The following is a 14194-nucleotide window of genomic DNA, read 5'->3' on the forward strand; positions in this document are numbered from 1 at the left end:
AGTTAATGCACCTTTCAAATATGTCCTCCCAATAGTGGAAACTGGTTGCACGAAGAGGAAGACAGTAACAAAATATTAATCAATCATTTAGAAACTTCTGTTGCCTTAGACATTGTTATTTCAAAAAGAGAAGAGAACCAATAATATGGAAGTCCAGAGATACCCTATATATTCACTGATAACTAATATTGAGGTAAATGAACAAATCTTCAAATTTTGGAATGAAAAAAATCACAGTCATTGCTAGGTAATTTATCTGTCTCCTTTAACAAGACAGCAAACTTTAATTTATATAGCTTTCATAAGTTGTTCTCTGATAAATTTAGCCTAAACTGACTTGATTTTATTATTATCACATTTCTTGGGTAGTATTTGTATCCACAAATTTTTGCCTCAGTTTTGGCCAACACCTCTCATTATAAATGGAAATAAGTTCATTTTGGTGCTTCTTGTACCAGTCATAAAAATCCCAGCAAATAAAAATGTATCAGGATTTTGGGAATTCTTCCAAAAATTTTTGGCACAATGTACAGCTACACTTTACTCCCTGATAATTATTGTTTCATTGGAGAAACTGTTAGTTTAATTTCTCTGAGGAATTACTGTATCTTTAAAAGTGCTTTACAATGATATAAGAGAACCTTCTGATGTCAAACAATCTATTCTTCAATTAGGAAAGAAAGGTACTCACGGTTGAGCCCCAATTTCTCGTAGATGATAAAAGAGCTGGGGGAGGTAAGTCTGAAGAAGAGTTTCAAACAGCAGACAGAGGGACACAATACCCTGGATATAATAACAAAACACAAAAGAAAAATATATTTTAGTATTTAAAAATGAACTCTGCCAATAAATTATTCAAATGGAAATGAGGAGAAGATTATTAACATAAATATTTGTATATTGTCTAAGAGTCAAAAACAGGAAATGTACTAATGATCTCTAATACTGTGTTTAAAGATAAATTTTTCCCTATTTACGGGTACTTACTATTACAGACATGCCAAGGAGCCTCCTTTTTAACACAATACATTCCCTATATAATCTGGTGTATAATGCTCAGAGTCCAAGGAAAAACATCATTTTATAGAAAACATGCTACTTTGTAAGCCCGGTATTATCACTTAGGTCCAGCAAACTAGTTTTTTCTGGATCCATTCCAGTTTCCAGGTATTTCTCTGGTACTATAGTCACACCCTTTACTTTATGCCTCCGTGTGTCCTTTCCCTTCTAGCTGCCTCACCCATCAAGGAAAGTATTTCCTGCTGTTTTCACTTTCTTTGAAATCCATCCCCAGGGGAAAAGGGACTACTGACTGCTTGAAATTTGCATCAGGAAGTTATCGAACAAGAATGTTTGGTTACTTAGTATAGAGACATATACACATGATGCCTGAACTATACATCTGTGTATGTATCTGAAATCTACCCTTTATAAGGGCATTATTTGTAGAGGACAAGAAGTAACCGATTTAAGCAGATGGCTTTTCAAGTGTGTTTATTACTTGACAACTCTGAATAAAGTCTTTCTTGTAGCTCAGCATTCCGCAGGGTTGATCTTTGTAAGGAAGTTTTGATCCTCTTTGTGAGTTTCTAGAGAAAAAAGGCTGTCGTGGTTCCAAATAGTTGAGTCTGGCTGCAAGCCAGAAAAGGAGATGACTGCCACTGAATAAAGAAAGGGCAGAGGCAGGGCTGGCCCAACCAATTCACTGAAAAAGGACACCTCAGGGTCAGCACGGAGACAGAGAAAGAATATCCAGGGTTTGCTGGGCGTCAAGCTTCAGTGCTCTGCACAGGGACAGACACTGTGGGTGTGTAACGGGCAGCCACTCAAAAAAAAGTTTTGTTTTGTTTTTTTTAAACTCTGAAGCATAAAATGGTACAGAATATGAGAGTAAGAAATCTGAGGCTAAAAATGAGGCTATTAGAAAATAGAATTGTTAGCATATTTCGGAATAGACTAAAAATTAATGTGAGATAAGCACTAACTCAAGTTGTCTCGGAGAGAAGAAACCCAAGATAATGGGTGGAGCCTCCTTTGTTCATGTGAGACATCCTGGATTTCTGTTATCTGCTGGCTCTCACGAGCAATGTATGGGAGCAAAGGTGGAGACACAGGAAAGCGGAACAGGAATACACAGGGTTAAACTGGGGGGGATAAAGAACAGCAATTCAGTTTAACAGCAGGGACAAAGTCTTCTCTTTAGGGAAATCTGGTAGCCCTGATACGTTCTAATTTACTGTTTCTTCTGGAGAGTCAGTCAGATTACCCACAAGTATACCAGAGCAGGCCCAAAGGTGAAAAAAATATATATAAAATAAATACTGCTTTTACTCAAGCTCATGGGTGGAAAAAAAGATATGATAAAGGACTGGCCAAATAAAACAGATAAAAATGTTCAACTCCCAATATGCTCCTCTTTGACTTTGAGGTCAACGGAGCTATCTACTGAATAAACACAAAGAAAATATCAGTATGGTAACTGATAACTAGTCAAATGTGAAATTGAAAAATAAGTGACAGATAAATGTTTGATTTTCATTAACAAAGAAGAGATGATGATGATGATGATAATCACAGCAACAACAACAGTAAAAACAGCACCCATTTATTTACAGGACACTTGGCCATGAGCTGAGGACTACCCAAGTGCTCTTCTCCTGAGCACTACAGAAATATATCAAGCTCATCTCCTAGATGGGGACACCAGCGTGCAAAGAAGGCATACTTGTCCAAGTGAATAATACAGACATTTTTATATGTTTTTTTTTCTGTTAACATATAAAAGATAATTTAAGTGCAATTGATAAAGGCTTTTTTCCTCCTTCATTATCACCAAAAGTATTTAAACATCAATTTTTTTCTTTTCATTTATTCTACAGAAATATGTTGCTTAAAACCACAAATTACAATGTGTTGCTTCACAATGTAACCGAGTAGGAGACTTTTCCTTAAGGAAAGAAAACAGATTAGAGTCTAATTTGATCCAATGTTTATGAACTTACAGAAGGGTGAGAAGAGATGGAATGTAGTCTGAAGAAAAAACGCACATACATCTCACGGAATATCTGATACAGTTTGGAAGGTTCATGGTACAGAAAACAAAGCGGTGCAACTGAAAGAATAAAGAAAGTAATCAATAGCATGGTAGAACTATTAAAATTTTAGAAAATAAGTCAACAAAACATGAAAGAATAAATCTATATTATGGTAATATTCATTCAACAACAAGTCTAAAATCATATGTAGTTTTATCGTGTTGAAAAGGAAACATATACACATGTAAAAAGTTCAGTCATTAAAAGCTGTAAAGAAAGGAGTAGTTAAAAACTACTGTAATCCCAACTGAATACAAGAATGGCACAATGGGGGCGCCTGGGTGGCGCAGTCGGTTGAGCGTCCGACTTCAGCCAGGTCACGATCTCGCGGTCTGTGAGTTCGAGCCCCGCGTCAGACTCTGGGCTGATGGCTCAGAGCCTGGAGCCTGTTTCCGATTCTGTGTCTCCCTCTCTCTCTGCCCCTCCCCCGTTCATGCTCTGTCTCTCTCTGTCCCAAAAATAAATAAATGCTGAAAAAAAAAATTAAAAAAAAAAAATGGCACAATGGAATTACACTTCTAGGGATATGAAAAATTCAAAGTAACTTGAAAAAACTACGGAAAGCCAAGTCTCTCTTCTTTTTAATGGAAACAGTAAAGAGTGACAATCAGGCAATTCATTTTTCACTTGTTCCACAAAGGATCCAGGCCGCTTTGCAAAGTTTTTTATTTTGGAAGTCAGGTAAGCAAAATGGAAGATAATTCGTGACTAGTGTGTAGAATCATGGTCTTCAACTGGTTCAGTTTGAAAATAAAGATTTTGATGAACAGTTTAGACTATTGGTCCATATCTCAGCATCGTGTAAAGACAGTTTTCACAGATTCACAATAAACCAACCCTCGGGCAGAGGATTCATTTCTCTAATGAATGTTGAATTACGCCTTCCTTTGCACCCAACTCTTGGCAATTAAACATGGGTGGGTCAACTCAATCAGAGACCCCACAACTGAATGTCAGGAAGTCCTAATCTCAGATGCTGATAAGACAGGATTATTCTGGACTGATATGATTGTGCTTTTCATCTTTTCAAACCTCAAGAATTTCAGGCAGCATAAACACACTTATAATGCAGACACATAAAACTGTATTACCTAAATATTAATTTTAACACAAGATGACTTACTTTTTGGGTAATTTCAGCTATGATGTAAAATGGACAGGTTAGAAATTCAGGCTCCATAATCTGTCAGTAATGCCCTGAGAGCAGGAGGCATTAAGTCATCAGGGAAACCAATGAGGCAACTCACCTCTTTTTCACAAAGTGAAAGGAAAAATGATAAAAAAAATTTTAAATTCTTACAAATACAAACATTCAATGATCTGGGCTAAATGGCAGTGCACAGTATTACAGACGAGTGAATCAGCGAAAACTAGTGTTGCAAGGGAGAGATTGCACTTTTTTCTGAAGGGTCAAAGAGAGACAAATCAATTTTAGGGGAGTCTAAAAAAACCTCTACTTTATATACAGAGAGAAAAAAATTATGTTATATACATACAGATGTTTAAAAGCTGACAGCCGTGACTTTCCATTTAAAAACTAACTTTAAAAATTTATTTTACCACCAAAATAAATTGCTATTTATTAAGGTAGTCTCTATATTTAAAAAGGTATTCTATATATTTAAAAAGACTAACTCATATTCTAATTATAACAACGTAAGATAAAGCAATGTGGCACAAATACATGGGTATTATTATAAGTTCAAAGTGAAGGTTTGAAATTTATTTACCTTTTTATGCATATTTTTTCCTTTAACTTTTAAAGATACTGATATGTAAAAACCTATAATCTGAATTTTAAGATTTTATGGGTTCAGCAACCTTAACGGTCATTTCCAGTGAAGGAATAAAAGAATTTTTCAATGAGCACTTTTTTACAAACATGTATAATACAAAAACCTTTGCAATCAGTTATTATTAAAGATACCACTACTGTTTGTGTTGAATTCCTCATGAAATTCTCTATGAAATGGAAAAGCTTTAGTCCATTATGTACAATATACAAAAAAAACTACGTGAGTTTATTTTCTATCGAAAGCACATCTCCCTATATGGTTCTTTCGTAAAAATGACTTTGCGCATTGTCTTTTTATCCAATTAAATATTGTGCCATAGGAATTTACTTATGAAGTCATGATATGCTATGCCTACAATAACTTCATTCATCTGCATAAATGGGAGAGAGGAAGGCCATTTTAAATCCATTTTTAAACGAGAGAAGTATTGTAATTTTGAAGCACTACAGTAACTAACACCGAGGTGGCAAAGTACTAACTACAGTTCCTCGGGGATGGTATGTGATTATTCTCGTATTCTAAATGGGTGGTTGCTGCCAGGTGTTTGTGGGTGCTTACCACATATTTCTAAAAGGGTGTTAATAAACTCTGTACCAAACACTTTGCGTCATCTACTTCCTTAGTGAACATTCTCCCCTCTGGTGTTAAACCTTAGCCAATACTTAAGTGACCAGAAGTGTGAACAAGCAGACTCAGAGTCAATGATGTATTTTATTCCCTAAGAATTGCTAGAAGATTTAAACTTTCCTGACACCATTAATGTCCTCCAAATCATTCAAGTTCACTTTTTAAAAGCTGTTTACTAGAAAAATTCTTGCAGCTGGAATTGAAATAGATAAAAAGACAGCACTTTTATTATTAGATGTAAACATTTAGTAACTTTTTGGGGGCTTTTCTATTTTAAATTCCTCATGTGTTTATAAAAGAGAAGTATGCTGAAACATCGTAACATTATGTATTACATTATGGAACATTGGTTGCTCAAGAGAATAAAGCAGAGTGCCCCATAATGGAAGCTTGTGATCAACACCACGAAGGGTAGCCTAGTACAAAGTTCCTGGGTCCTCTGAATCCTTTTCACTGCCTGATGGCCTTAGAAGTTTTATATTATGTCATTCACCATTATTGTCTGATGTTGAACACTGAGGGGCTTTTACCAAGAAAAGGGTTAATGTGTTGCTGATGCTCCTTACAAAAGGAAAACGTTAAAGTATTTCTGTTTAGCGTACAGGTGGGGGGCGGGGGGTGGGTAGCGACTTTGGCGACGACGCTCTTCAACAGGTTTCTATGTAATGTGTGAAAATTTAAAAATTAAGTGGTGGTTTTAAGGTGTAGAGCACTCTTGCTAATCTTCATTAAGCTTCATTAAGCTTCTGTGTTCCTCATTTGATGCCGCGGGAGGCCAGAAAGGCATTCGGGGCTGTTAAGCCTGCACACGTGTTTTTCACATGTACCTTGGGACTAGTCTAGAGAAATCATAAACCCAGACTTAGTGTTGGCCCTCCCTTCACATCCTTTCTCACCTATTATTTGTTTAGAATTTGTTCGGGAATTTCAGCAACCTCATTTTACACCTGTCAGAACTAAAAACCTGCGCATTTCCATTGGATTAGAGAACGGTAAACACAAAATCACTTCCACATTGTCTTCTAACTTTAATTGGCCAAGCAGTCATCATCTGAGAAAGTATGATGACCCTTTATTTTAAAAAAGTTTAATTGGAGGTATAAACAAATACTAAACTCAATATTTAAAAATGTGTACAGTTACTTGGTAAGCGTGTGGGTGATGTGGTATAAACTGTGATCTTCGTCTTTAATTTTCTGAAGTGTAATAAAAACAGTGAATATTTTAAAGCCCAACTTACCATACATTGAAAATCCGTGAAAAGGGATTACACCTAAAAAAGATAAAAAAAAAAAAAAAAGGGTTTCTTTTCAATTAATATACCCACTGACTTATTAGGTAAGCTTCAGAGGATTAAAAACGAAAATAGAAAGGTTTGCTATTTTTGCTTCAACTCTGTTCATGACTGTCAGAAAGACTTAGTGATGGTAGCCAATAAAAAAAAAATATATATGCTTTTTAATACCTGGAGAAAAACAAACTAGAAGTTTTTGATATATATCCAGTTAACGTTCTATTGATAATGCTAAAAAATTAAAACTTTGAATATGTTACAAAAACAGAACAGGGCAGATGGCAAAACTAAGTTTAAGAACAAATTAGGATGGTCTCAGAAAGTCAGCAGATTATGTCCTTCCTGAAACAACTTCATCCTGTATATTAGAATCCAATCTGTTAAAAAGATAAGTGACCAGCTTACATAAACCAGATGGGTCACCTCAGGAAAGTCACTGAACTTCCTGAGTTTTAGTTAACTGCCTGTCATGCAGAGGAACTAACACTGTCTCTGAAATATCATCTAGCTCTAAAATTCTACGTTTAACAATCATGTCTAGAGTAAATGCAGAGAAATTTGTGAGATCCAAAGAAAACCGGACATGTAAGGATCTTCCAGTGGCAAGATTCTTTACCAACTTTAAGGTCTTTTGCTTTCTAGAAACTGAAAAAATTCAAAACCAGATTAGAGTTATAAGAGTAGTCAACATTCCTAATAACATGACAGCCACCAGCTTGAGTTGCACGGAGCACTTAGATGAGGGACCACCTTCCTTCTTCAAGTCTCTCTCTCTGTTTATATCTCTGGTTGAGTCTCTTTTTCTTCTTAGGAACAACCATCTTTTTCTACCTTCTCTCTCTGCTGTTTAATTTTATTTCTTTCCTGATTATAGGCTTTTAGAAAATAAAAAAACAAGTCTGTCTTTTCTAACTTTTCTACGATAAAATTGTTGACGTATGAAAAAAAAAATCTGAGAGACAAATGAGTTAATAGACAGTAGGCATATTTTGATGTTCTACAGAAATGTAAGTATATATTGTATCTTTCTAAATACTGCCTCTCAAAGCAGGTTGCTATCATATAAAACCTTTATATTCTTTAAAATTTTTTTTAATGTTTATTTATTCTTGAGAGAGAGACAGAGACAGAGTGTGAGTGGGGGAGGGTCAGCGAGAGAGGGAGACATAGAATCTGAAGCAGGCTCCAGGCTCTGAGCTGTCAGCACAGAGCCTGGTGCGGGCTCAAACTCACAAACTGTGAGATCATGACCTGAGCCAAGGTCGGACGCTTAATTAACCAACTGAGCCACCCAGGCGCCCCCAAAACCCTTATATTCTTCCTGCAAAACCCCTTTTTCTTTCCTCTGTTAAGCTATTGCAACAACATTTGAACAAGCAGGTGAGGGTAGTCAGGAGTGAAGGTGTTACTATTATGATTTTCATCTTCTACAAATATTTATTAAGGATCCAAGGATAGGACTACCCTAGTCAGGACAAGCCACTTTTAATTAGGAAGCTTACAGTGAATGGCTTCGTGAACTGTCAAGCAGCAAAAAGGGATGCAATATTAGGGTGACTTGGGCTTAGTTACACTTTCCCCACATCTCCCTCAAGTTCTGAAATTTATAGCTGCTCTAGAAGCAGTTAGGTCATAGGCTATTTGAGGCAAGGGACACAATTCCTACTGTGTAGTATCTCCAGCACCCGCAGTATCTTCTACAAATGATACAAATTGATGGAAATTGGAGCATTTTATAGATATGATCAAAGCTTATAAATAAAATATTAAAGCGCAGCAGAGAAGAAACTAATGGTTGCTAGGGGGAGAAAGTTGGGGGGTGGGCAAAATGGGTGAAGGGGAATGGGAGATACAAGCTTCCAGTTATGGAATGAATAAGTCACAGGGATAAAAGAGGGAATATAGTCATTGGTATTGCAATAGTGCTCTACAGTGACAGAAGGTAGCTATACTTGTGGTGAGCACAGAATAGTATAGGCTTGTCCAATCACCATGTTGGTTAGCTGAAACTAATGTAACATTGTGTGTCAACAATACTCCAATAAAAAATATTTTTCTAAGTTTATTTATTTATTTTGAGAGAGAAAGTGAGTGTGTTTGCGTGGCAGGGGAGGGACAGAGGGAGAGGGAGAGAGAGAATCCCAAGCGGGCTTCATGCCCAGCACAGAGCCCCATGCTGGGCTCGATCTCACAACCTTGAGATCGTGACCTGAGCTGATATCAAGCCACCCAGGCGCCCCTAAAAATTTTTTTCAAGTAAAAAAAAAATATTGAAGTGTAATTTTAATTTATGAATAAGTAATTAACACATAGAATAGGAAGCTCTTAATAACTCAGTATTGAAATTACGAATGTCCAACGAACTCATACAGGTGTGGTTGGAATTCTGTGTGACTCGAGGCAGGTTACCAACACTCTCTTGAGTCTCTGTTTTCATTTTTGAAAATGGAGATAAACAAGACAACTTCACTGAGTTGTACGAAAGCACCAGTGAGTTAATGTCCTCAATGTGCACCAGTGCAGAGTTTAGGACACAGCAGATGGTCGGCAATCAGAGCTATTTTACGCTCTCACAAGAGGCAGTAACACAGTTAGGTACCGGCTTAAACCTAAGAACTTCTTTTTTTGTCAGTATTAGATAAGGGTTCACTTCAGCTTAATCAAGATTAGCCAGGGCTTAAGATTCCAGACAAGGGTGCACTGTCTGCTCTGTTAAAGGAGGACAAAGTCAAATTCTGGCAAACAAAAGTAGAAGGCATAAGAAGCAGTGAAGAATCCACTAACACTCTAGGGCACACTTCACCTAGAACAGTTCTTTGATCGCAGAGGGTGTCGCGTTCTTGGCCAGTTTCCCCAAATCCTTCCCTTTGCCTCCTATCGCTTCAAGTGTTTCAAGGGTCGAGTTTCATGCACGTGGCCACCATCCCAGAGTATACTTCTAACAGGCAGCAGGATGCTTGGGCTACCAGCTCTCCTCTGGCCTTAGGGTCCTCCAAGTTTGCCACAACGGATTATTTTAAGAGCCCGGCCATCCTTTGGCCATCTAAAGAAAGTCTAAAATATTAACTGCCTGTTCCATTGAATAGGAATAATTAAAGTCATAATTTAACGGGCCTTTGACATAGCTCAGAATGGTAAACATCGGCCACAGAAATAAATCTTGAACTAGATTAAGATATAAATAGTAAATATGACTCAGAAAATACACCAAATATCAACATGCTTCACACTTACTAGATATTTTCCCTTCATTTCCTCACTGTCTCTGTTAATACTCAGCATTTATAGTTGTACCACAGCTTTCAGGTCTGATTGACTTTAACATCATTCCAAATTTTTACACTCCTTCATGTGGCATTACTTGGTAAAGTTTAACTCATTTGTTGAAATAATCATTTCCTTTGCTTATTCTCATTCTACATGTAGCCTACAGGTCAGTAAGAGTAGGGATACGGCAATGGTTAAATTGTTTCCTAGCCATTTCGGTTGTCTTTCTGCATCAGAACTTCAGAATATCACTGTTACTTTATTTCCGCAATTAAAATTTCCCAAATACCAGAACATAGCCATATTTAAGTATCAATCTGAAAACCGTATTTTAAATACAAATTTGATTAGGTTTTCAACTTATGTCTAAAGCTATACATCAAATAAATTTTGGATTATGAGATGTTTTTACTTTATTTAATTAATATAGATGACAAAGTACATTGCTATTTATCAACTGGACACTTGTGAGCAGGTTTAAAATGACATATTTTATTGCTTCCAAGAGCCTTTCCTAATCTTTGTCGTGAGGCGCTGTCCTTCCTGGGCACTGTAGAATGTTGTTATCAGTTTTTTTTTTTTCAATTTTTTTAACGTTTATTTATTATTGAGAGACAGAGAGAGACAGAGCATGAGCAGGAGAGGGGCAGAGAAAGGGGAGACACAGAATCTGAAGCAGGCTCCAGGCTCCAGGCTGTCAGCACAGAGCTGGATGCGGGGCTCGAACCCACAAACCGCGAGATCATGACCTGAGTTGAAGCCGGACGCTTAAGTCCGACTGAGCCACCCAGGCGCCCCATGTGCACTGTAGAGTGTTTAATGGCATCCCTCATGAGACACTGGTAAAACCCCGCCTCCCCCTGGCTCTGACAACCAAAAGTGTCTACAGACATTGACAATGTTTCCTGGGGATGGGGAGGGGGGTGAGGGGGAGGGGCATGGGGTTGCCCTGATGTAGAGTCCTAAAATGCCTCTACCTAATGTTCACTAGCAACTAATTATTTTGTCTTACAGGAAACAAATGGTATTGGTATATTGTGCTGTGTATTTAAATCTCAGTCAGATCTATGTGTATTTCTCCCGTCTCTTTCCCTTGCTTCTATTCTTGTTCCTCTGTGTTCTTCCATATTGATTCCCTCATTCATTTGCTCTCTCATTCAATAACATTTACTGAGCAGTGACTTTACGCTATGCATGATTCTAGGTGTTAGATCTCTTGGTCATCAAAAGGTTCTTGTTCTCTCGGAGCTTATATTAGAATGACACTTTACTTATTATTATTATTATTATTATTATTATTATTATTATTATTTTTAAGTAGGCTCCATGCTCAGCATGGAGACCAACGTGGGGCTTGGACTCATGACCCGGAGATCAAGACCTGAGCTGAGATCAAGAGTCGGATGCTTCAGCCACCCAGGCACCCCATAGAGTGACACTTTTATTTTACACAGTAGTGAGCATGATCTTTTAAAAATATTAGTCAGGAATCAGAGAAGATATGTCACTGAGAAGAATAGAGTAGGGAACTCCAAAATTCTGCCCTTCCGCTAAAGCAACGGTTAAGCTGGCTAGAACTGTTAGATCAACTTTTTTTGAGTTCTGTAATTTGTTTAAAAAAAAAAAAACATAAAATAAAACAAAACAAAAAAATAAAAAAATTACAACCAAGGAAATCCTTCATGAAAAAAAGAAGCTGCTGAATTTTGGAAAGAAAGCATTGTGGTATTTTAATTTACCCACCTACCATCGCCCATTCTCCAGCTTGGAGGCAGCTATGAAGATGTTCCTGCGCCCATGTTCCTGGTGCAGCTTGCTGGCAAAAGGGATCGTGAATCGAAAAATTGTGGTTGTGTGTTTTGACCTGTCTAGTAACTATCTGAGGGATTGGGCTGAAATGGCCTGCCCACTTACTGAAAGCATTTAGGTGCAAATATACTAGCTAAAGCTTCCTGGGGCAGTAAAGGATAACAGATGAGGCAAGCAGCAGACAGACTGACAAGCCTGGAAATGAAGAGGCTGTGGAAGGATATATATGGAGATATAAAGGCTTTGAAAAACTCCTCTGTATTCAGGGGAATCTAGAAAAGATCAGAGAAGTACTTCAGCTTTCACCTCTGCCAGACTTCTGGGCTCTGGCAAGCAGGAAGTGAAGGCTAGGGTAGAACTCTAAATGGCCTGGCGAGGGCCAGCTGGGTGGCTCAGTCGGTGAAGCGTCTGATTCTTGGTTTTGGTTCAGATCATGATCTCATGGTTCATGAGTTCAAGCCCTACATTGAGCTCTGTGCTGACAGAGCAGAGTCTGCTTGGGATTCTCTCTCTTTCTCCCTCTGTCTCTGCCCCTCCCCCTGCGCTCTCTAGAGTCTCTCTCTTTCCAAATAAATAAATTAAAAAAAAAAAATTAAATGGCCTGGCTAAGCCTCAACGGAGTACCTCAACATACAGCCAACCTGCAAAGACTGGGATAGATTTTTTTCTTTTGGTTTCTGATGTTTAAGGAAACCTCTGTCAAATTACCAGTTGGCCACTAGGCTAATGGAACAGAGACCTCAGTGGGCACTCCATACAAAAAAACAACAACACAATATTGACAAAGTAGTTTAGAAAAGTCACTAAACAAGCAACAACAACAAATTCTGGGGAGGGGAGACAATTTGATTTCTAGAGTTACCACACTATAATATTCAAGATATCTAGTTATGAACAAAAAATTTACTAGGCATGCAAAGAAATAAGAAAGTATAGCTCAAGGGGACTAAGTACAGTTACCATGACAAGCACTGAGTAATATATGGAAAGTTGAATCACTATTGTACCCCTGAAACTAACATGACACTGTATGCTAACTATACTGGAATTAAAATTAGAAAAAAAAAAAAAAAAGGTAAGTATAGCCCGTTCACATGAAAACAAGAGATGAACAGAAACTATTCCTGAGGAAGCCCAGACACTAGACTTACTAGACAAAACTTTAGATCAACTGTCTCCCTATCTGACCTGGTCCCTAAGTCTCCTGTCTCACCTAGTACCAGGTTATGTTTTGCTCACTGTCACCAGTCACACCGGCCATCTTGTTCTTTCAAACCATCAAGCAGGTTCCCGTCTTAGGCCTTTAAACATGCTATGTATTCCCTCTGGAATGTTCTTCTCCTACTTCACTGCACAGCTCACTTTGCATATTCTGGTCTCTGTTCATATTCTACCTCCTCAGAAGTACTTTTCCTGATCACCTTACCTAAAGGTGACCTTACCTAAAGCCTTACGTTTACTTAAAGGCAAAGCCCTTTACCTAAAGCCACACCCTCCTTCACCTCCCTATCAATTTCTGTTCCCCTTCATGGTTCACATCACATTCTCTGAAATTATTTTCATTGGTTATTTATTTACTTGCTTGTTGTCTCCCTCACTAGAATGTAAGCTTCTTGACAGTAGGTACTTTTTACTGCAGATCACCCACCCTAGAATAGAAGAGGGAGCCAGAGCAGGACTATGTAAGTATTAAATGAATAAATGAAAACAAGTTATATAAGTTGAACGAAAAGTAAAAACAAGAGAAGCTTATATAATTCCTATGAAAACTCTCTTCAGCTCAGAAATTTTGCCTACCAGTTGTTTAGCGAATCTGCTACAGAAAGTCTGTCCACCGACAAGGCCTCAAATGAGGTCAGTGGCGGAGGTGTCGTTAAGATTTTAAAGTAATCCTATTTGGGGCAGCAGTGGAATGGATAACATAAAAATGCTGCTTAGTATTGCCTTGAGGAAAGAATAAAGGGAAAACAGACTGACTAGTCTTTGTCTCTTCTTGTTCTGCAACTTTGGACTCAATGCCCAGAGAAGAGAGCTCTCTCTGATTCTGGCAAGGTTTTAAGATTACCTGAAAGAAAAAATTATTGTGAAGAATGAAGTTTATGAGCGGCTGTAGGGGTCACCCCATTTAGTATTAAACTATTTTCATTCTGAATGAAAATCTTTCTAGAACCTATTCTACACATCCACTTTTTCAACATATCAGCCCCTTTGTTTTCTTCCAAAAGCCACTCTAACGTACACGGTAACATTTTCTGAGGCAACAGGGCATGGTGATGAAGAAGACTGAAGTCAAAGAGCTTCGGATT

At 37.7% G+C, this 14194-nt stretch overlaps 1 protein-coding gene across 3 annotated transcripts in view; it reads right to left on the minus strand.

The window, feature by feature from the left end:
* The window catches only part of TBC1D19 (TBC1 domain family member 19), a 147650-nt gene that overhangs the window by 12246 nt on the left and 121210 nt on the right, over window positions 1-14194 (minus strand). For all 3 annotated transcript variants that reach the window (XM_045474319.1, XM_045474321.1, XM_045474320.1), the window contains 3 exons: window positions 6759-6791; window positions 3003-3112; window positions 692-783 (listed from right to left, as the gene is read on the minus strand). In XM_045474319.1, the coding sequence (XP_045330275.1) occupies window positions 692-783; window positions 3003-3112; window positions 6759-6791 (235 nt within the window). The remainder of the gene's footprint in view (window positions 1-691; window positions 784-3002; window positions 3113-6758; window positions 6792-14194) is intronic.

This window comes from Leopardus geoffroyi, chromosome B1 (genome assembly GCF_018350155.1).
Source record: "Leopardus geoffroyi isolate Oge1 chromosome B1, O.geoffroyi_Oge1_pat1.0, whole genome shotgun sequence".
Classification (NCBI taxonomy): domain Eukaryota; kingdom Metazoa; phylum Chordata; class Mammalia; order Carnivora; family Felidae; genus Leopardus; species Leopardus geoffroyi.